The sequence below is a fragment of the Macrosteles quadrilineatus genome, unplaced genomic scaffold (assembly GCF_028750875.1).
Source record: "Macrosteles quadrilineatus isolate MER2022 unplaced genomic scaffold, UCM_ALF_1.0 Scaffold_1__1_contigs__length_201487025, whole genome shotgun sequence".
Classification (NCBI taxonomy): domain Eukaryota; kingdom Metazoa; phylum Arthropoda; class Insecta; order Hemiptera; family Cicadellidae; genus Macrosteles; species Macrosteles quadrilineatus.
Genome location: NW_026542594.1, coordinates 130,460,823 through 130,483,032, shown reverse-complemented (window position 1 = coordinate 130,483,032; position 22,210 = coordinate 130,460,823). Strand labels below are relative to the sequence as shown.

Here is a 22,210-nt window from a genome sequence, read left to right as displayed (position 1 = left end):
TATTCTCCATAAAAATAACACGGGAATTTAAAATTAAAATTTTTTTGAGTTTTCTCCGTAACCAATAACCGTACAAAAACACTTTGATATACTTAGTTATTTGTTTTTTTAAAGCTCTTTAAGAAGGTCTATAGAGAAATTGGGAAATTTTTTGTTTTGAGTGTCAAAAATGAGAAAAAACAATTTTTACCCCGTAAAACCCCCCATTAAACCCCGTTCCCATGGTCCGATTATGCTGGTTCGCGAACTCATTCAAGTTTATCCCGCCTTTTCAGCTTTTCATCAAAATTGGACAAAAATTACTCAAGTTATCGTCCGGACGGACACACACACATATATACAGGGTGGTAAAAAAGTCCCTGGACAGTTAAATATTTTAAAAAATAATGCGGATAGAGCTACAATACTTAATACAAAGTTACAGGGCATAAAACTCTATTTTAACACATAATCAGTGATCCAATAACTCTTCAGGGGGACGGCCCACAAGGAGTCGGAAGAAAATCTTAAATGGAAGCATAGGTCAATATGCACATCAAATTAAAGGTCTTTTTTAGTAGAATACAATGCCGCAAACCGCACTTCAATAGGTTGATCCTGCGCAAAATTACAGTTGTTCAAAGATTCATTTAATTTACATTGCTATTATACGCTTACTCCTCAGGGGGCACAGCCCTAGGAATTGGAAGAAAATTGTTAACGTAAGCATAGGTTGATATGCACATCAAATTAAAGGTCTTCACCAGTAGATTATGATGCCGTAAATTCAAGCTCAAAAGAATGCCTGAGTAAAAAATGGCAGTCGTTCAAAGATTTAAAATGGCGGATTCAAGAAATCTGTAATTTTGCGCAGGATCAACCTTTTGAAGTGCGGTTTGCGGCATTGTATTCTACTAAAAAAGACCTTTAATTTGATGTGCATATTGACCTATGCTTCCATTTAAGATTTTCTTCCGACTCCTTGTGGGCCGTCCCCCTGAAGAGTTATTGGATAACTGATTATGTGTTAAAATAGAGTTTTATGCCCTGTAACTTTGTATTAAGTATTGTAGCTCTATCTGCATTATTTTTTTAAATATTTAACTGTCCAGGGACTTTTTTACCACCCTGTATATCTATATAAAGATATACATAAACATATATAAAAATTTTAACGAATGGTGTTTTGGTGAGGGAATGTTGCTGAAAGTCAACAGTCCCGGAAGATCAAATAATTTATACCTGTGCCGCTAGGTCAAAAACTACAATGTTTGCCGTGTCTGTAGATCAAAAGTCCCAGTAAGTCAAATAGTACAGTCCGAGCTAAAAACGTGGTCTATGTTAAAGCAATTGACTTATTGGGAATTTGACCTAATGCAACAGCAGTTTTAATATAACGAAATACGTTAAAATACAAGTTCAGTTTCGCTGAGTCAACAGTGCCGGAAGATCAAAAGCAATAAAAGTGAACGTCGATTCAGTGTAAAGTAGACCTCCTGCAACGCTTACTACACCAACAAAACTTGCTTTTAGTTACTTCGTGTTTTGTCATAATTAGAATAGAGCTAAAATTATCATATTTGGTACATAGCTTATATATTAATGCTTCTTGCCAACTGTTTGGTCAACACTGTAAATAGGTATAGTTTATATAATGAAAAGCCTTTCGTCAAAATTTGTGGCATAAAATACACGCAAGGACGATCTGAAAATTTCTGGTTATTATATACGTTTGTAAAAGGAGATCCATTTAATTTTAGAACTATTTTATAAGTTATAATGTAGTCTACACATAAACTGTGTAAATGTATTACGCCTCGGAAGGGTTGAAACCTGTCCAAACTATCATATATATTATTAAAACGTAAATATAGTTTTTTCACATTCTGAATCAACCAGTCGACGGATTTTCATTATTTTTGTGTTGAAAGAAAGATAATTTTGAGAACTAGGGAATGTCAAAGCCATAATTATAATTAAGGGTCCCAGTTTTTTAGAAATTAAGTTTTAATTTTTAAAAAGTCTAGCAGCCGACGCTAACCTTCTAAGCCAGCTAGCTTTTAGTACAATATAATTTGCTTAGCATAACAGCTGTAAACATTCAGCATTTGTGACACAAATTCAGCATTTGGAAACAAATTTAAAGACATATTTAGAGTTGACTTATTTATACTATGTGTAATGCTGACCATTGATACATTGAATTCCTAGGTATGAGGATGGCAGATTATTTAAATTTGCATAGAAAAATAGTAGGATGTTCAAATTATTTTTTAAAGGAATCTTTGTAATCATCGATTTGTTTTAGTCCCATATAATTTGTTTTAACTAACAGCTGGTTGAATGTAATATTGTTCTATAATATAACTATTAGGTTTTTGGCAAATTTCCCATATAGGGAATAAGCTATTACCGTAGTACTTATGGTAACACCTGGACCCGGGACCGATTTAATTTTTCGTTTTGAGGTCCCTAGAGGCCAAAAACACCATCCGTTCAAATTCATATATACAGGGTGATCAACTCAAGGAGGCCACCATTGGGAAGTCGGAAACGGTAAGAATTAGAGAAAACATTAAATGGGGGACATTCCTTTATTTTTGTTTGGCAGTAAAAAATATGATTTTAGTTTTTTATCATGTTTTTGGATAGAATATGCAATTTAAAAACTTTTTTAGCCTTGATACTTTTTCGATAAACCCACTCGTTTAGAAGTACAGCCTATGGAAAAATGACTTCCGGTGTACATTTTACATCATGTAGCTCCTAAACGAGTAAGTTTAGAATTTAGAATTTATGTCCGAAAACATGATAAAATATAGGGTGTTCGATAAGAAATTTCAAATTTGGCCGCCATTTTGGAAAATGGCGGCTGAATTTCAAACGACTAAAATCATATTTTAAACTGCCACAAAAAATAAAGGAATGTCTTCCATTTTAAGTTTTCTCTAATTTTTACCGTTTCCGATATCCCAATGGTGGCCTCCTTGAGTTGATCACCCTGTATAGCCTATATTTATTTATTTATATTTTTTTCCTGGGGGGAACCCCAAGACCCCCTCCTTTTTGGGGGGTATTCCATACCCCCCAGGCCCCCGGTGACCCCCCCCCAAAATATATGTCTAGGAGCGCCCTTGTCTTCTTTACCTATAAAACACATGGGATACAGCCTTTTCTTCACTGATCACGTAATGCGTGATTTTCTATAAAGTCTTGGAAAAATAAAAGGTAAAATAGATGGAATAAAGGTGTACTGTATGTGGTTTACACACAAATATTCATCAAACTGTGTGATATTTTGTTATTGCAATGACCAACTTGGGAGTATCGTATTGTTTAAGTCGATGGAAAATCTCTGTTGATCCTGTTTTACAAGCAAACCAAAAAGATACATTAGTCACCACTCTATGCGACATATTCTAACCAGAAAATTGTAATCGTATGATTCTATAAGCATTGATAGGATTGCAAAGTACTTCACAAACATTATTTCAAGGGTAATAACAGTCACAATTTCCGCCGACTTTAAAAGAGTCAACTAAACTACTATACTAATAGACACACAACTAAATGAAACAACTAATGGAACAACTCACGATGTACATATAACAGTTCGATATAAGCATTGAGTATACAAGGCCAGTGGATACGTGTATACCGTACCCAATGATATAAGCAACGGTTCTTGCAATTTATTGCTTATTGTTTTTTAGAGTTGTTTTCGGACTTACTCTGTTTTCGGACGTACTCACACTCGTATAAGGTTGTCCACGTTTGTCATTGATAATGTAGCCATGTTACATGGTTACACCCGTTGTCAAGAATATGGTTACAAGTTTTCCGTCTGTTTTTGAATAGCGATACATTTTTCACATACTTAAGAACCACCTGATTTCGTGCATTACACGTTCGTCTCAATTTTAATTGCTTTAGTAGGCATTATTTTGGTTGATGAGGACTTCAATCGGTCCTTTCAATGATAGCTCATGAAATATAGTACTTTGTCCATTCATTTTATTGTTTGGTAAAATGGATTAAATTATCCTGCAAACCCAAATAGAAATAGTAAATGTAGTATTTGAAACAAATCAGTAACATGTTAATAATGTAACCTACATTATTTCCTTTAATTGCATAACAGCAATTAATTGGGCTGATCCTAATATAAATAAATCAATATGTTCTTCATAGGCATAACATGGGTTCATAGCATGAGCCGCTGGGGCTGAGCCCAAGGGATTTAAAAATGTAAGGTTGGTTTGCAAATGTACGTGTCACGCTCTTTCTAATGAGACATGAATGGTCAAAATCACCTAAGAAATTCGGAGGAGGTCAACGGAAAAATTTCGTGTTGGCGTTATACAGTATGGTTGAAAAGTCCTGGATTGGCTATGTATATTTTTTTAACAATATAGATAAAGTAGTGAGACTTGGTATATCAATAATATAATAGCCATAAATATCTACTGTCTTAAGCTATTATCACTGTTTAATCCCTTAAGGTGGATGGACCACAAAGACTAAGACAAAATTCTTATATAATTTTAATACTATTTAACCTGTTTTTGAAATGGCGACCATACAAATGTATGCATTTTAAGCCAAGTATGAATGGAGTTGAGTGTGTGATGAGTGGAGCGATCTTGTTGTCCTGTTAGTGACTAAGGCCGACGTAATCCTTAGACACAGCTGTTAATTAATAGTCCATACAGTCAATTAATAGCAGCAGAGGTCAAGTTTGGTAGGTATCAAATTAAAGGTTTTAATTATAAAAATTCATTGCCGCAAACCCAAACTCAAACGATGATGATGATAATAATGTTAATGATGTAGCTAAAACGTATCGTTTGAAATTGAACAGCTGAAAATAAGTTAAATAGAAAAGGTTTTGGTTAAATCCATCAAATTGTTATTGGACACTAGTAAGTACTAGTGCACTTTTTTATATTGATTATATGATTATATTGATTTACTTTGGATTTTAAAAATGTGAACGTTTTATTTTATTAAAGATTTATGGTGATACGTAAATATTGTGGTGTAGTAAAGTATATTATATTGTAGTTAAGTGTTAAATTTTGAAATTTTAGGGTGAATCGAGATGAATCTTTTTTTATAACATGGGTCTCTCCTACCTACATACCAAGTTGGATACATACCAAGTTTCATAAACATCGGTTGGAAAAGTGTAAAGATAAATATTTGTATGTAAAAATACAAAATGGCAGATATCTGGTTAACGAAACGATTTTGGAAAAAATGTTATCCTTGATTTTCTGTTTATTTTGAGCCAAGGAATTACTAGGTAAAGTATCTCCCCGCTTATTTTTAACACCCTGTTTATGATGTATTCTTATAAGTGAAAAATGTAAGCTGGTAATACAGAAAGATGTTTTATAAATAATATGAATGTACTGGTGATCTGTATATTCATCTTTTTCTTGTTCTTAGAACTGTAAATTTTAAAGTCCACTCAGCAGTCGCATCGTACGATGTAGTTCTTTCCATGCGTTGCGAAATGTTAAATTTGCCGTCCTCTTCAACCCAAGTTATCTATTGAACCACTGATTGTAAAAAATTCAAAAAAATATATTTTACGCATCACACTTTTGGCTACAACTTTGCCACAGAAAAAAACCTCCTTAACCCAAAAACAAAAAAGAATCTCGCATGCTAACTTTTTCATGCTAGAAATCACGATTTAAAACTATTTCACCATACATATCAATTTTTATTAATTAGATCGGTAAATAGTTTAAAGTTCCAACAAAATAGTCATCGAGTAGGACTAACCAAGAAGCTCTGTGCCAATTTTCAAAATTTTAGCACAACTTTAAGTACACCAAAACACGAAATTATTGAAGTCATGCGTCGAGAGGACTATCGCTGTTTTAAACAGATTATACTTTTGACCTTCCGGCACTGTTGACTCAGCGAAACTGAACTTATATTTTATCTTATTTCGTTATATTAAAACTGCTGTTGCATTAGGTCAAATTCCCAATAAGTCAATTGCTTTAACATAGACCACGTTTTTAGCTCGGACTGTACTATTTGACTTACTGGGATTTTTGATCTACAGACACTGCAAACATTGTAGTTTTTGACCTAGCGGCACAGGTATAAATTATTTGACCTTCCGGGACTGTTGACTTTCTGCAACGCGTCCTTTTGGTGATAGGTGGTTGTGTTGTGGTAAATCGGTCCCGGACCTAGGTCTTACCATGAGACCTTCGGTAATAGCTACTTCCCTATAGGGAAATTCACTAAAAACCATTTGTAATCTTTTTTTAAGTCCAGCGGGATTTGGAAACTTGTGTAGAGATGGGAAAACACTAGCTATAAGGCACTCGCCCCATTTTTTTAGCCTGACCCAGGTCAATAAAGAGAATTTGTGAATCTGTATATTCAGACGGACCCTTGAACCATTGGTGAATCTGTATGTGGCCATAGAACATGGCAAACTAGTCCTATAAAGTACGATTTATGATTTATTTGAATCTGATGTACAAACTCTTGTGTGTTTAAAAACAGAAAAAATCACTGATTTATGTAGGTACAGTAGAGTCCCGCAAACTCGGCGTAATGTGGACTGGAAGGGTGCCGAGTTTGTGAAATTCCGGGTTATCTGGAACTAGGGTTAAAAATAATAACAATACAATTTTTAAGCTTATTAACTGCCTCTTTTATTTATATTTATAATACAACTTAGTATTAAGTAATCAAATCCAGTACAACAAATCCTTGGTACGAGCTGCGAATGATTTGGCTTGAGTCCATGTTTAACTCGGACTCAAAAAATTACTAATTTTCTGAGCCAGGTGATGGCCGAGTTATCCAGACTGCCGGGTTATCGAGTGCCGAGTTTGCGGGACTTTACTATTAATATGAGGAACAAATTTCACCTTCAAATTAACATTGTCCAGTAAATTAAAATAGAATGATTAATTTAGCAAACACTACAGTAAAACAGCAGCATTTTTGAAAAGCCTATGCATTTCAATTTAACGAATTAACTAGCAACTAAAAATGCTTTAATAAATTAACTGGATTTGATGAAAGTTGTATTTGATGCGTAACTTTAATAAAATTGATGGAGAAAATACTTAGTCATTGTAACATACAAAAATTATTATTCATTTTATTATTTGTTATTTTTATAATAACTTTCAGCCTATTTCTTTGAAGAGATGTTAAAAAAATTATGTGATTGCAGTTAAATATACTCCGGCATATTAAATGGTACTGAATAACATAAGAGCAGTAACTCCATAGGATGATCATAATTAGATACATACATCAGGTACGAAAGGTGGTTCATGCATGCCTGCTTCTAGCCTCTTCCAGTTGATACACTTGAAAAACTCGTGTTGTTTGATTTCTCGAGCACCATAACGGCCACAATGGCAACCGAGTCGTTGTTTTGGCAACTTCTTTAGCAACTGTAGATAGAAAACACTACATAAATATTTCTTGCTAGTTCATTACTAAGAGAGGAGAAATAATAACAAGGTTACATGGATAATACAAGGAATTCAAATTTATTGATATTAATTATTTCATTATGGATACATCAGAAAAAATGTTGCAAATAAGCTAACTTGAGTTTTATTTGTAGTACAACTAAAAATCTAAAGTATTTTAACATTTAAAAATATAAATTTTTACAGTATATCTTCCATTAACCGGGGGCAGATCAACCGTGGTCAGTAGCTATCTCTAAAATTACGTTACATAACCTCAATATCCCAGAAAAATACCAAGAACATTTTATGAACTGTACTGTACTTCTTAATTCTAGTGTATTAAAATCCAATGGTTATTAAACTAATTTGGTCCAATATTGATGTTTAGCAGGCTCCCAAATTATTGCTTTTGAAATATCACAGTTAATTTTTTTTAAATAGGTAAGTTAAAAAAGAGGCAGAGCAAGAAATATCGATCACCAGCTCCAAGGTAACATCACGCTTGTGCTGACAATCAACTGCTCCTTACATATACGTCTGCTGTGCACCTGTTATTATGACATTATTTATATGGCATTACAGTGTTTTTATGGACCTGTCAAGAATTATTTTTTACCATATTGGGTTAACTGGTTTTCAGTTACCTGTGGTCTCCAAATATCTTGGATAATCGATGTTCAGCAACTTTTGCTACGGCTTGACTATGTAAATATTTACATTGGAGTTCAAAATAAATTGATCAAAAGTACGAAATAAAAACACTATAGTAAATGGTAAGAGCAAAAATTATTAGGATTTTGGCAATCAGGCATTTTCAGAATCTTCACTAATTTTTCACATATTAAATACGCTAAGAATACTGACTAACATAGCTTGAGAAAAAACTGTGTGTACTGTAGTTGTTTAAAGATTACCTGTCTGCAGAGAGATTTTGCTTCCTCCGTAAACTTGTGAGAGTATTTTTCTTGATCCTCCTTTACCCGCCTGTCTACTTCCTCTCTTTTTACCTACACAAGAGATAGTAGCTATATTAATCATTCAAATCTCTTGACATCAGTGTTGCTTTTAATTACATTATTTAATAAAAACTACCAGTATTGAGATGGTGATTTTGAGGGGTCTGTGGTGCACCGATAAAGTCGGTACGGTATAGTTCTAGCTTAGTTATCGTCATCCGTTTGGTACAGCATTTTACGGTTCGGTACAGCCTATTAAAACAATAAATTACTTTCAGTTTACTTTCCTAATCAACAATAGTTGGTTCCGAGCGAATAAAAGGTTTATCAGATGTTTGTTTGCGATCTTACATCGCAAAGCTGTAACCATCTTATCATCGATGGTGGCAAGCCTGCTTGCCTGAATGTGTCACGGTGAATTATCGCTCCCGGTTGTATCACAATTTTAAACAGTTTTGTCTTGTGCAGCTTTTGTAGTGTTGGCTAACGATTAGTTATATTAATTACGCTTCGTTCTTTACATGCATACCACTCTGGACACTGTAAGTAAGTTACAATGTGGTAAATGTGTCTGTAACTAACCTACAAAGTTGAGCTGCAACAAACCTGAAAGCTGACCGAGGAGCGGGTGGTTCATATTGGACAGCGCTGCCAACTGCACAGAATGTGATTAACCTCTGTCTACTCAGCCGCTTCTACCCTAACGTCCCGCTGCAAGAATTTTTACGGCGCCTTCAAACTTTATGATACTTTGCGCCCATCATAACTGTGTTGTTCGGCATTGACTACTTTGCAGGGAGTAGATTTTAATCCCTAATTGCATAAAATTTGACAATGAATAACGAAGATGAACTTATTTATGAAACGGGTGATACAATACAAGAATCTACACTTTTCGATCTTACTAACGAGATAAATAGTATAGAAGCTACCTACCCTGACGTGTCTCTAGATAATATTTCCAGGCATATATCTACATTATTGCAAAATATTGAAATCTTAAATGCCGAGAGGGAAAAAAGACTAAAGATATGGAATCATGTATGGAGGAGCTGAAAATAATGTCGTCAAAACTATGTTTGGAAAAAGAACGTCTACAGTACGAGATGAACTCCTCTTTTAAAATTCAAGATGATGCTGATGTTCAGATTGCCGCCTTGAACTCACGTATCGGGCTGCTGGAGGAAAAGCTCTGAGGGAAAGATGGTGACGTGGTATCCTTGATTGCCGAAAACAGCTCGCTGAACGTGAAATTGGTGGAACTGTCTAATACAATAAAATTGATGGACTCCGACAACAAAAAACAACTAAATCTTATTTTGGATTTTAAAGTTAAGACTAGTTTAGCTCAGCAAGAGGTTATTAGCTTAGCTTAAATAAAATGTTAAAAGACAAATGGGTTGACGACAGTATTATAAGTGATTATTTCCTTTCATTGCTAGCTATGTGGTTGAAGGTAATTGTCTGTTTCTCACTCCAGCTTTGTCACAACTAATAAAGCTTGGTAATCAAGAAGTTATCTCAGACATAACTGGATCCGTTGGTTATACTAACTGTAAATATTTATTTATGTGTCTGAACAATAGTTGTGATCTGGCAAATGGGGAATCTGGATCACACTGGTCTTTGTTTTTTATTGACAGGCTCCAGCAGCATGCTTATCATTTGGATACTGTGTCAGGTGTTAACGATAAGCATGCAATCACCGCTGCTTTAAACTTAGGTATTCCCTCTGAGAATGTCCATTCAATCCCTTGTTTCCAGCAGAGGAATAGTCACGAATGTGGTATTAATGTGTTGGTCCATGCCAAGATCATCCTGCATTATTATTGTTTACCATTAGTTAATAAGAGTTTTATGGAGTGGTTTGAATCTATACTTATTTAATACGCAAGCAGGATTTTTGTGACAATTACTCCTCCGTAACTACTGAACCGATTGACATGTTCTTGGTGTCATTGGAAAGAGCGTAACGTGAAGTTGTGCGGGAAACTTTCTTTTTAGGTAAATAATTAGAGTGAGGAGCTGGGGCCCTTTAAAGTTTCGTATTTCTCCATAAGATTAACATGGGAAACAAACATTGTTTTGAAACTCCAGCTGTTCTCAGAAATTAAATGTTAATAATTGGTCTCCATGGAAGCATGAGAAAATTCACAATGTTTACATTTGCTTTGCCATTTAAATGTAAACAACCAGAACTGTCAAATGCCTATTTCACAATTTCAGACAGCTGATCCAAAAAAAATAAAAACTATGTGGTAGGTTTGGTATGGTTTGGTTTATTTAATCTTAATCTTTATGGTAGATTATTTATTATAAATCTATTTCAATGATTATGAAATCGATTTTTCCCGTTGCGAAGCAAAAATTAATATTGAGAAAAAGAACATATGTTAATTGTAAACAGTCAATGTGTAAATTATCTATGTTGTATTAAAAATGTGTATAGTTTTGGATGTTGGTTGTGTTTATAAGTTATTAGTTATTGAATTTTTATTTTAAGGATTTGGTATGAGTAAGCCTATGATAAATAACACCATTTCAGGGTTCTGCCAGTTTTTGCCTAACTCTGTCCTGTAGAGTTTAAAGAAGCCTACACCTTATTGTCTACAAATTGGCTAAATAACTTAGGTACGGTACTTTATAAAAGCTGACAGCCTTTTTTCGTTGACTTAAATTGTAAGCTTACCTTTTCCCGTCCATGGGCAGTTTGATTGTTAAAAGTTAACCCTTTAAACTGGAATAGGACTGTTGTAAATTGTGAGTATTTCCATAACAAGTTATTTGTTTATAAATGACTCCTGTACTTCTTTGCAATTGCTCGATTTCGAGCAACATGTACACTAGTATGATTTAATGGGTAAGCCTAGACTAGCTACTACTGATGTCAATGAGCCTTTAGAATGTAAAATAACAGATTCTAGTTTATGTAGCAAATCTCTAGAAACCACAAGTGTAAATAACAATGGGATGGTGAGCTCATTTGTGATGAAAAAATCGATGCAAATTGGACACTTGTCAAACCCCACACAAAACGTAACTGTAAGTCCAAGTCCAGTAGGGGAAAGATTTCTCATTCTAATGAAAAAATTTAGTGTGATAATATGTATTCATCTCTTAATGTATTAGGAGAAAATGCAACCGAAGATGTGACAGAAAACTATGTGAGCAATACATCTGGCAAATGGAAAAAGTCATGTAAATAATTAAAGTAATATTTACATTTAAAGAATTAATTAAATAAGAACGCCTTCGCAAAGGAAACGCATTTACAACACGCTCCTGTATTGCGGGTATTGCATTGACTTTCTGCAGGCGTTTTTAATTTTTTTTTTTTTTTTTATTCTCGTCTTGATAAAAATCTCGGCCAAAAAGAAATCTAGTCTCGTGTAACGAGATTTAAAATTTCCCGAAATTTCGAGACTTGACCATCCCTATTGATTTTTTACAATTTTAAACCAAACTGGTGAGTTCAAAGATAAGCTCAAGTTTCAAGGCCGTACTCTACTCAAACTCGAAATCTCGAATACTCGCCCGTTTTGTGTTAATAGTATAAACAATACAGATCCATTAAAACCGGATCCAGCCCAAGATCCGATTTTTTGTGGATCCGATCAGGCGTTGGTTCTAGCTCAGATCCGGCGGAACCGGTAGTCCGATATCCGGATCCGACCATCACTAGAAATAACAAACAGCTGATTGGATAAAGATTATTTTTTTCTAGCTGTCACCATTGACTATACTGTTAATATGTTTACATTAAATGTTGTTTACAAATATCCACCATTTCCAATCACATTTTGTAAACAAATCCAAAACCTCGTGAGATTAATAACCTTGTGACTTATATAACATATTTAATTGATTGCAAGTACAATATTGTGTAACTAAAAATGCAATTTAATAACTAGGCATCATCCAGGTCGGGAACAGGAGAGTCTGGGTTGTTTCAAATTGTAGGCTGCTTGAGTTTTGACAACCAGTAAAAAGACTGTGCACCAGTGTTTTATAGGACTACATTTTTTTGGAAACCATCATAGCTAGCCTACTATTGAGGTTTCCACTCTTTAACGGCGTTTCGATGGCTTTTGTGTCAAGTCAAAAATCACAACTGCTGTAGGTTATTGTAGATGTTGCTGCTATCTCGGAAGATCTTTACGATTTCGTTGTGATCATAACAGAGGTTTAGGAATGCTGCTAAACTCGCTTTACCAATGTGCCACTTTCGGTTTTGACAGACCATTATTATTATTGATCCGTTATTATTGCGCTGCCATCGATGGACCGTACCACTAATAAAAGATGGGTCTATGGCCCATCTTATATCGGTACGCAGACCTATCCAATTGTCCATAGTCACAATAAATTTGTCGTCAGGTTTTGGTGCCGGTACTTTTTCGCTAGAACCGTTGGTAGCGAGAATCATTTTTGGATACCAATACATCACTATTTACAACTTAGTTATCGTTGATTTTGCACCTTTCTTACTATCATATTAAATTTAATTGATGTCTTACTGTATAAGATTTGCGTTTTCTGTCTATGTTCCACATCTTATGCGTTTATAATATGAATATTTTAACACATTTTCATTTTAGCAAACCGTCATGAACTGTTACATACCAACCTTTAGGGCCTAGAGGAACACACACACACACAGAGAGAGAGAGAGAGAGAGAGAGAGAGAGAGAGGGGGAGGGAGGGACATCACTTTGAAAATTACTTTTATGGGTTCAAGGGGACCAAAAACACTGATATTTCCACCCAAAACTTAAACTCAAAAATATCGACAAAAACAATACTTTCTCCAACATATTATGTATAGGGAGAGAAAATAAAAAACAGCAGTATAACTAATTGTTAGTGTAACTTGCACAATTAATCATACAACTATGTACAGCAGAAATTCTATTACTGTGGAATTACCTTTTCTTTCCTTGCTCGAAAGGGTGCCTGCCCCTCAATCATTTCATAGATGAGACATCCAAAACTAAACCAATCAGGACTGAAAGTGTACTTTTCATTATCTATTACTTCTGGAGCTGAAACAACATTAGAAATTAGGTTCAATACAAAATTTAACCCTCCGAAAGGACATGGGTAGTTTCCATAGAGGCCAATCCAAATTGTCATTTTTGCAGACATTTTCTTTTTAATCGTATACAGTTTAATTATGGTTGGAAGTTGGAACATATTATTACGCATATTTGTTTTATTCAGAAAACCCAGAGGGATCTGAAAATGTGAAAATTAAATTGATCGAACACATGAAATTTTTACAAAATTACAAAAACAAACAAAAAAATTGAATTTCTGGGTGAAATTTCAAAGTTAAAGTTGTAGCCTGACCAAAATAGTTATTTGTGTAACGAGTGGGCAAAGTGGCACTTTGCTGCAGACGAGAGCAATGTTAGCAATGTTGTTGGAATGATCTCGAGTGCAGCAAAGGCCTTTTGCACTCGTGTTACACATTATATTTTTCTACAGTCACTATAAAGCATATAAATAATTAGTCTTTCAAACACTATACAACACGTTTTTAGGTTCAGCTGGCAACACAAATAGGTGCCCTAGAGAAAGTAGTACCGGTACCCGGTCCGTATCACTCCGCTATTTTTCCTCGGCAAGAAATGTGCTCCGCGTTTTGAGAATATAGTTCCGCATGTTTTTGTAATTTAAAGTGGTTTCCGCGCCTAAAAAAAATGCTTTAAAGGTATTTTCTTGTTTATTAAGATCGTAGGAATGTTTTAAAAACGTTTAAAAGAAAAGTCCAGAAAGTTCAGAAATACCGAAACTATAAACACGAAATGACAGGTTAAATCGTAGTTATAATAGTCAATCAGCTGCTCATAGTATTACTATCTTTAAGTGTTGCCAACCTATTTCCAAGCGTACACGGATTACGTGCATAATAGCACCACGCTGTTTTGTGTTGTTTTGTTGGAATCCTGATGTGCGACAAAGTATAAACCGTACGGCAAAGTATAAATATGCAGCAATTAGCAGCTTTCTGTACTATAAACAGTACAAGGAAGCCAACTTTGTCGGGTGTAGGAAAACAATTTTTCATGCAAAACTTATTATAAACATTTTGTTTAAAATGTCATTCCCTAAATAAAAATGCAAAGCACATATAGAATAACATCTTTTTGTAAGTATTGTGCTATTATATATGGAAAATCGGAAAATGTTTTGACCGTGAGATTTTATTTTGGTAATAAGCCAGGAATGATAAGTATATTCTTAGACAGTATACATATACAGGGTGTCCCACGAAGAGGTTTAAACATTTGATTTCATATTTCTTGCCCATTTATAGACCAAACATTGTGAAACCTCACAATTTGTAAATTAGGGTTTTAAAATATTCTGGCAAAGTTTCAGGTCCCTAACCCTTGTAGAAACAAAATGGTGGCATATTGAATGTTTTTTATTACCGTAACTAATTATTTTTAATTAATTTATTATTATTTATTAATTAGTGATATATCACAGTTTGAATAATTTTGGACTCTACTTTTAGGTTTTTCATTAGGCTAGGCTATGTTCTAATTTCCTGATGAAAAAGCCTTATTTTCCCTAGGATGTGATGATACAAATATTTTACAAAACCAAAAACACTATTTTTTATGTGTTTATAGTATCATTTTTCCAGAACATTTTTAAAACATACTTTATAAATTGTTTATAAAGTTTTAAAATGTTCGGAGCATAAAGGGCATGTAATATAAAATCAAAAGTTTAAGCAAAATTCGTCGGACACTCTGTATATGTAAAGGCAATGAACATAATCCTTTGAGTGCCGCAGTGTCATGTATATTTCTTATGCATAAATTGCTGAGCTAATTTCAAAGAAAAATGCAGTAGCCATAAAAAAATAAAATGTCATATAAAATACAATTTTAGAGGTATCCATGTTTTTTTTTCATTTTTGTGCAGAGATATCAAAAAAGATATCAACAAATTTCAAAATTAATTGGGACCAAAAATAATATTTTTTTGAAGAAGACTAACTATACTAACCATCACAACAAGTTTCACAAAGATATAAGGTTTGTATAACTTATGCTAAACAATTTTATTCAACATATCAATCATAACAGCCAGAAAGAGCAAAAAATAGAGATCAAAATTGATGTATAGATTATCAATATGAGTTCAAAACAATTAAAAAAAAATAAATAAAAATATATTACAATTCCAAATATGTGGTTACTAAGCAACGCTGAACTATAATTCTGCAATATAAACAACTATTATTTTTTAGTTTGTTGTTGGTAAAGATTGTTATCTATATAAATAAAATTAGAGTTTAGAGTACATTGCTTAGAATCATGCAGTTTTTGGTTATTTTTACGTTTCATAGCCAAAGAAAGCCGAAACAAGTCTTATCTCAATTTCTGTCTGTATGTCTGTTTGTCTGTTTGTCCATTCTGTGACTCCGTCTGTAACGCCAAAATGTCATTTTACGCGGCCTTCTCCTAGAAAACTAGATTACCGATCAAGGTTCTAATCATTTTTCTGTATTTACTGGATTGGTGAGAGTGTCTTTGGCCATAAAAACATGGCCTCGCTTCTTTGAAAACAAAATAACAAACCATCAAAAACCCAATTTCGTTCGATTTTTGTCAAATTTTCTCCTAATGTTTACTATTACATTTTATGAAATAACGATCAGCTGTTTGGATTAGTTCTCACTTCTAGCTGTCACTGATATGTTTACATTAAAAGTTGTTTACAAATACCGCAACCATTTCCGATCAAGTTTTGTCAACACATCCAAACCAAGTGAGATTAAAAACGTTGTGCCTTACTTAACCGGTTTAATTAATCGCAAGTGCAACGATTGTTCTTGAGTTATGATAACCGGGGAAAATGCCGTGAATCAGTGTTGTATTAGTGCTGGGAAACTTACCTACATTTTTTTAATCATCGTCACCAATAGCTTACAAAAAGGTTTTCACTTCCTGACGACGTTTCAAGGACAGTTGTGCAAAGTGCAAAGTAAAAAATCACAAATGCAGTGGGTGATCGTGGATGTTGCTGAAATCTTGGAAGATCTATCTGATTTCACTGTGATCGTAACAGAAGTTTAACTTACAGATGTAGCTAAACTCGCTTTTCCAATGTGTTGTTCACTTTTGGTTTCTACTTACATTTCGACAACGATATCGGTACTTTTCCTATCTAGGAAGTAAAACTAAAAACGTCCAAAACCCCAGATTTGTGCGTTTTTTTAACATTTCCTCCGAATGTTTGCTAGATACATGTACCGATTATCGTTTAGAGATTACGTAGGCCTAATCTTTTAAATAAGAAACCTTTGTTTGGATAAAGGTGGTTTCTTCAAACTGTCATTAATATGTTAACATTAAAAGTTGCTTACAAATATGAAATAATGCTATTAATGGGAAATAACTTTGATTTTCAAAAACTTAAAAAGAAAATTAAAAACAAGGGAGATTAATAACTTTGGTACTGCACCCCATCAAGTGAAAGTTTTTTTTTGAGCAAACCATAGTGAGTTTTTAAAGCTTTACGTTGTTAACGTTACATGTTACATGTTTTGTGACCTGTGTATTTATTTATTTATATATTTGCCAACGGATTAACACCTATAATACAGTTTGATTAGAAGGACAGTTTGGATTGGTCGTAAGTACTATAGTTATTTTCTTAAATGTAAACGTTGATTTTTGGTACTGCTACTTTTCCTTAGAACCGGTGGTAGCAGTAAGAATCATTTTTACGTACAAGCACATTACTATTTACAACTAGCCATTTGATGACACTATAAAAACTTTCAAATAATTGTTTTGTTTGCAATGTTAAAGCGTAGGAAATCCCCTAATTCAATTCTGTATTTGAGTGTGTATGCTGTCTGTTGGTAACGCATTAATGTCCTGATTTCTCAGTGTTTCGTGGAAAAGATAATATGTTTTAAGCATTAACATTAAGCACCTTTGTTAATGAAAATTTCAACCCGAATAAAGTGTGCAGTAGTGAGGTTGAGGTAGTATTTTAACTACTTTTAACCAGTGTGAAAAGTAACTTTCAATTACAGCCCTACCTTAGGGCTATGCCTCATAGATCTATAAAGCAATTCCTTTTATCATTAGATATAAAATATGGACTAACACGATCGGGTGACATATAATTGTGAAGCATTCGTTTTGGCTTTGAAACTGTCAGATATTGTATTTGCGAAGGTTTATATGCATTCCTATACAGTAATAGTTTTGCCAGCATATCAGGAAATATTCATAAGCAAACCAACTCCTGTTCTGAAAATAAGAAGGTTTCAACTTACTACAAGATTCCCGTACGTAGAACGGGCAAACAGCTAGTCTATACTATTATAAAATTGAGGTGGAGTCTGTCTATCTGGGCAGTCACAACTAAAATACCAAAATCGATACAGCCAAAATTAAGCACAAATATGGTCCACATAAATAGGAATGTCATTGGCCTATTCACTTCCCTGAAGCATGAGAAAATTCACAATGTTTACCTTTGCATTGACATTTAAATGTAAACAATCAGAACTGCCAAATGCTCATTTCACAATTTCAGACAGCTGATCCAAAGAAATTAAATGTATTTTCCAAAACTATGTGGCAGGGTTATTTCATCTAAAACTTTATGATAGACTAGCAGTTACCAGGCACACTTTGCTGCGTTAACAACTATTATTTCAAATGGTAATTTGTTCTTTAAGATAAATAATAAAAAAAAGAGCTCAGGACTGGTTACTTTTAAATTCATTTTTGAGATAGAAGGATATTTTAAGGTTGATGATGTTAACTTTTAATGTCCTCACATTTCCACATTCTTTTTTTTTTATACGTAAGCATGATAAGTATAGCCTATTTTGACTTGTTTTTAGGCTTGTTTTGTTTTGTAAAAAAATAGGCTGTCTATGTAATAGCTGAATTTTCTTGACATTTGTCTATTGCATTTGTTTGTAAATGTTTAAGGACAATAAAACGTTTCTGATTTCTGATTATAATCTCCAGTTTTTGTTGGATGGATAAAACTACGCGTTTACTCGGAAAACTACACGTTTCCTCTTCTTCTCAGACATTATGTGTTCACAGAATTAACTAAATCCTAAAAACTACACCAATAAACACAGTAACTAAAGAAAATTATATTTTAACACGTTCGCTACTGAGCGTCGCATATAAGCGACGCCACGGTCATTGCCACAGACCGAGGTATACATTTGAATCTTACGCATAGACCGGCTGTCACTTGGTTAACAGTACACACAGACTACGGGCAAAAACCTGAACCTAAATTAGAACAATTGTAATAGGCTTAGCCTAAAGCTTTAACACGTTCGCTACTGAGCGTCGCATATATGCGACGCCGCGGTCATTGCCACAGACCGAGGTATACATTTGAATCTTACACACAGACCGGCTGTCACTTGGATAACAGTACACACAGACCACGGGCGAAAACCTGTAAAACAGTGATCATTTACATTGTAATACGCTACAATCGTGTTTGTATATAAATTATTCTTGTTTTTTGTATTTTTTATAACCTTTAGTAATGTCGCATATTTGCGACGCCCGGTCTACAGCGAAGACAATAGTGAAAATTATCATAGTTTTCTTGAAATAGACTAAGCGTTGCATATATGCGACAGTTCATTTTTTTGTGTTTTAAGGTGAAAGTAAGTAAAAAAATAAACAGATTATTCAAGAACAGTTTATAACTGAACAAATATAAAAGCTACATAGGATAATGCAGCATACGTACTGCATACATACATACAGTGATGCAGAAAAGTAAAAGCCAGTTTTTCTAACTGTTATATGACGTCACCAATCATCATATCCACAGACCAAGCGACGCAGTTGTGCGTCAGACATCTCTGTAGACCACTGCAGGGAATTCAGTGCCTTCAAATAGACCACTACAAAGATATAAGCATTTTAATAACATTAGAACCCCGACGCATATATGCGTCGGCAGTCTATTTTAATGTGACTAGCCGTCGCATATATGCGACGGCAGTCTATGGGTGGAAACCGGCCGTCGCATATGTGCGTCGCTGGTCCATGTGAATGGAAAATAGGGATGGACGGGTCCCGAAATTTCGGGAATTTTTCGGGAAAAAAATATTCTCGATTATCGGGACCGGGACGGGATTACATTTGACTCGGGAATTTTTCGGGACGGGATTTGGTCCGATCGTCGGCGATTTTTCCGCTTCGCGAGTGCCGATAACGCCGTTATTGCGAGCGACAGGTCCGCGAACGCAGGAGACGAAGTCATGTCGACGATTACGCCGTGACCGCGGAGTCCTACCGACGCCCGCGCCGTGACCGCGAGTCATACCGACGATCGCGCCGTGACCGCGGAGTCCTACCGACGATCGCGCCGTGACCGCGGAGTCCTACCGACGATCGCGCCGTGACCGCGGAGTCCTACCGACGATCGCACCGTGACCGCGAGTCATACCGACGATCGCGCCGTGACCGCGGAGTCCTACCGACGATCGCACCGTGACCGCGGAGTCCTACCGACGATCGCACCGTGACCGCGGAGTCCTACCGACGATCGCGCCGTGACCGCGGAGTCATGCTGACGATCGACCCGTGATCGCGAGTCATACCGACGATCGCGCCGTGACCGCGGAGTCATACCGACGATAACCCCGTGACCGCGGAGTCATACCGACGATCGCGCCGTGACCGCGAGTCATACCGACGATCGTGCCGTGACCGCGAGTCATGACGACGATCGCGCCGTGACCGTGGAGTCATACCGACGATAGCCCCGTGACCGCGAAGTCATACCGACGATAACCCCGTGACCGCGGAGTCATACCAACGATCGCGCCGTGACCGCGAGTCATACCGACGATCGTGCCGTGACCGTGGAGTCATACCGACGATAACCCCGTGACCGCGAAGTCATACCGACGATCGTGCCGTGACCGCGAGTCATACCGACGATCGCGTCGTGACCGCGAGTCATGACGACGATCGCGCCGTGACCGCGAGTCATGACGACGATCTCGCCGTGACCGCGAGTCATGACGACGATCGCGCCCTGACCGCGAGTCATACCGACGATCGCGTCGTGACCTCGAGTCATGACGACGATCGCGCTGTGACCGTGGAGTCATACCGACGATAACCCCGTGACCGCGGAGTCATACCAACGATCGCGCCGTGACCGCGAGTCATACCGACGATCGTGCCGTGACCGCGAGTCATGACGACGATCGCGCCGTGACCGTGGAGTCATACCGACGATCGCGCCGTGACCGCGAGTCATGACGACGATCGCGCCGTGACCGTGAGTCATACAGACGATCACCCCGTGACCCGCGAGTCACAAGTTTCTATAGGTTACCCATTTTTTTGGTTTTTATAGATCAGTGCCACAAATGGTAAAAATTGATTTCGTATGTCTCTTTTGGTAACTGCAATACAGTACTTTCTTTTCATGCACAGAAAAAAATCCCGTCCCGTCCCGTCCCGAAAATCGGGAAGGAAATAAAAATCCCATCCCGTCCCGTCCCGAACTAAAAATTCAATCCCGTCCATCCCTAATGGAAAATTTCGTACTATTGCAGTAGCGAACGTGTTAACTGGTAAATTCATTCCCACTCTTTGTAAACTTTATTGTGAACCCTTTCTTTTCTTTTACCATCAATTTTGTATTTTAATTAAATCAATTTAAGTTTCAATACTGTACATGGAGTTTCCATTATATTCTTAACTTTAAGGTTGATTACATAATGTCGCATATTTGCGACGCCCGGTCTACAGCGAAGACAATAGTGAAAATGATCATAGTTTTCTTGAAATAGACTAAACGTCGCATTCATGTGACAGTTCATTTTTGTTTGTGTTTTGAGGTGAAAGTAATGTAAACAAAACAGATTATTCAAGAACAGTTTATAAATGAACAAATATAAAAGCTACATAGGATAATGCAGCATACATACACACAGGGATGCAGAAAAGTAAAGACCAGTTTTTTCAACTATCATTATGACGTCACCAGTCATCATGTCCACAGACGAAGCGACACAGTTGTGCGTCAGACATCTCTGTAGACCACTGCAGGGAATTCAGTGCCTTCAAATAGACCGTTACAAAGATATAAGCATTTTAATAACATTAGAACCCCGACGCAAATATGCGACGGCAGTCTATTTTAATGTGACTAACCGTCGCATATATGCGACGGCAGTCTATGAGTGGAAACCGGCCGTTGCATATGTGCCTCGCTGGTCCATGTGAATGAAAAATTTTGTAATATTGCAGTAGCGAACGTGTTAAGTTCAGTTAAACCCTGGTTTTATTAACTTTATTAACTTCAATAAAATCAGTGCTAATTACGTAAACGGTAAACGAACTAAACAGAAGACAGTCTTCTAGGCAACTAGCCTACGTGCCGTTTTACCTGTAATAAATGGAGTATGGAAAAGGAATTGAAACAGAAGACTTAAATTAATCGATAAATGAAAGAGTGGATGTTCCTTTATTGAAACGAAATCATAATTAGAAACATAGTGAAATGGAGAAATTAATAAAGGTGTGATAGCAAAGCAACACCAGCTGTTTGGCTGTTGCCAATCACACTCATCGTAAGTCTCTATTCGCGATTCTTGGTTCCCCTAATCTTTCTTGGTTTCTCTTATAACCAGACCCGGGCACGCAGTCATCGAGTTGCCATGGTAACTGGCCAACCATAGACTGCTGTAAAGTCGTCGTACGTCCAAACCAATGATTTCTGTTGAGACATAGTGCATTGCGGACAGATGTGTAAGCAAACAGA

The 22,210-nt window shown here is 36.0% G+C and overlaps 1 protein-coding gene across 2 annotated transcripts in view; it reads right to left on the bottom strand.

Annotated features, from left to right (window-relative positions):
* The window catches only part of LOC128984948 (G protein-coupled receptor kinase 2), a 193,470-nt gene that overhangs the window by 35,308 nt on the left and 135,952 nt on the right, over positions 1 to 22,210 (bottom strand). For both annotated transcript variants that reach the window (XM_054404321.1, XM_054404327.1), the window contains exons 9-11: positions 13,328 to 13,443; positions 8,360 to 8,452; positions 7,278 to 7,421 (exon numbers count right to left, since the gene is read on the bottom strand). In XM_054404321.1, the coding sequence (XP_054260296.1) occupies positions 7,278 to 7,421; positions 8,360 to 8,452; positions 13,328 to 13,443 (353 nt within the window). The remainder of the gene's footprint in view (positions 1 to 7,277; positions 7,422 to 8,359; positions 8,453 to 13,327; positions 13,444 to 22,210) is intronic.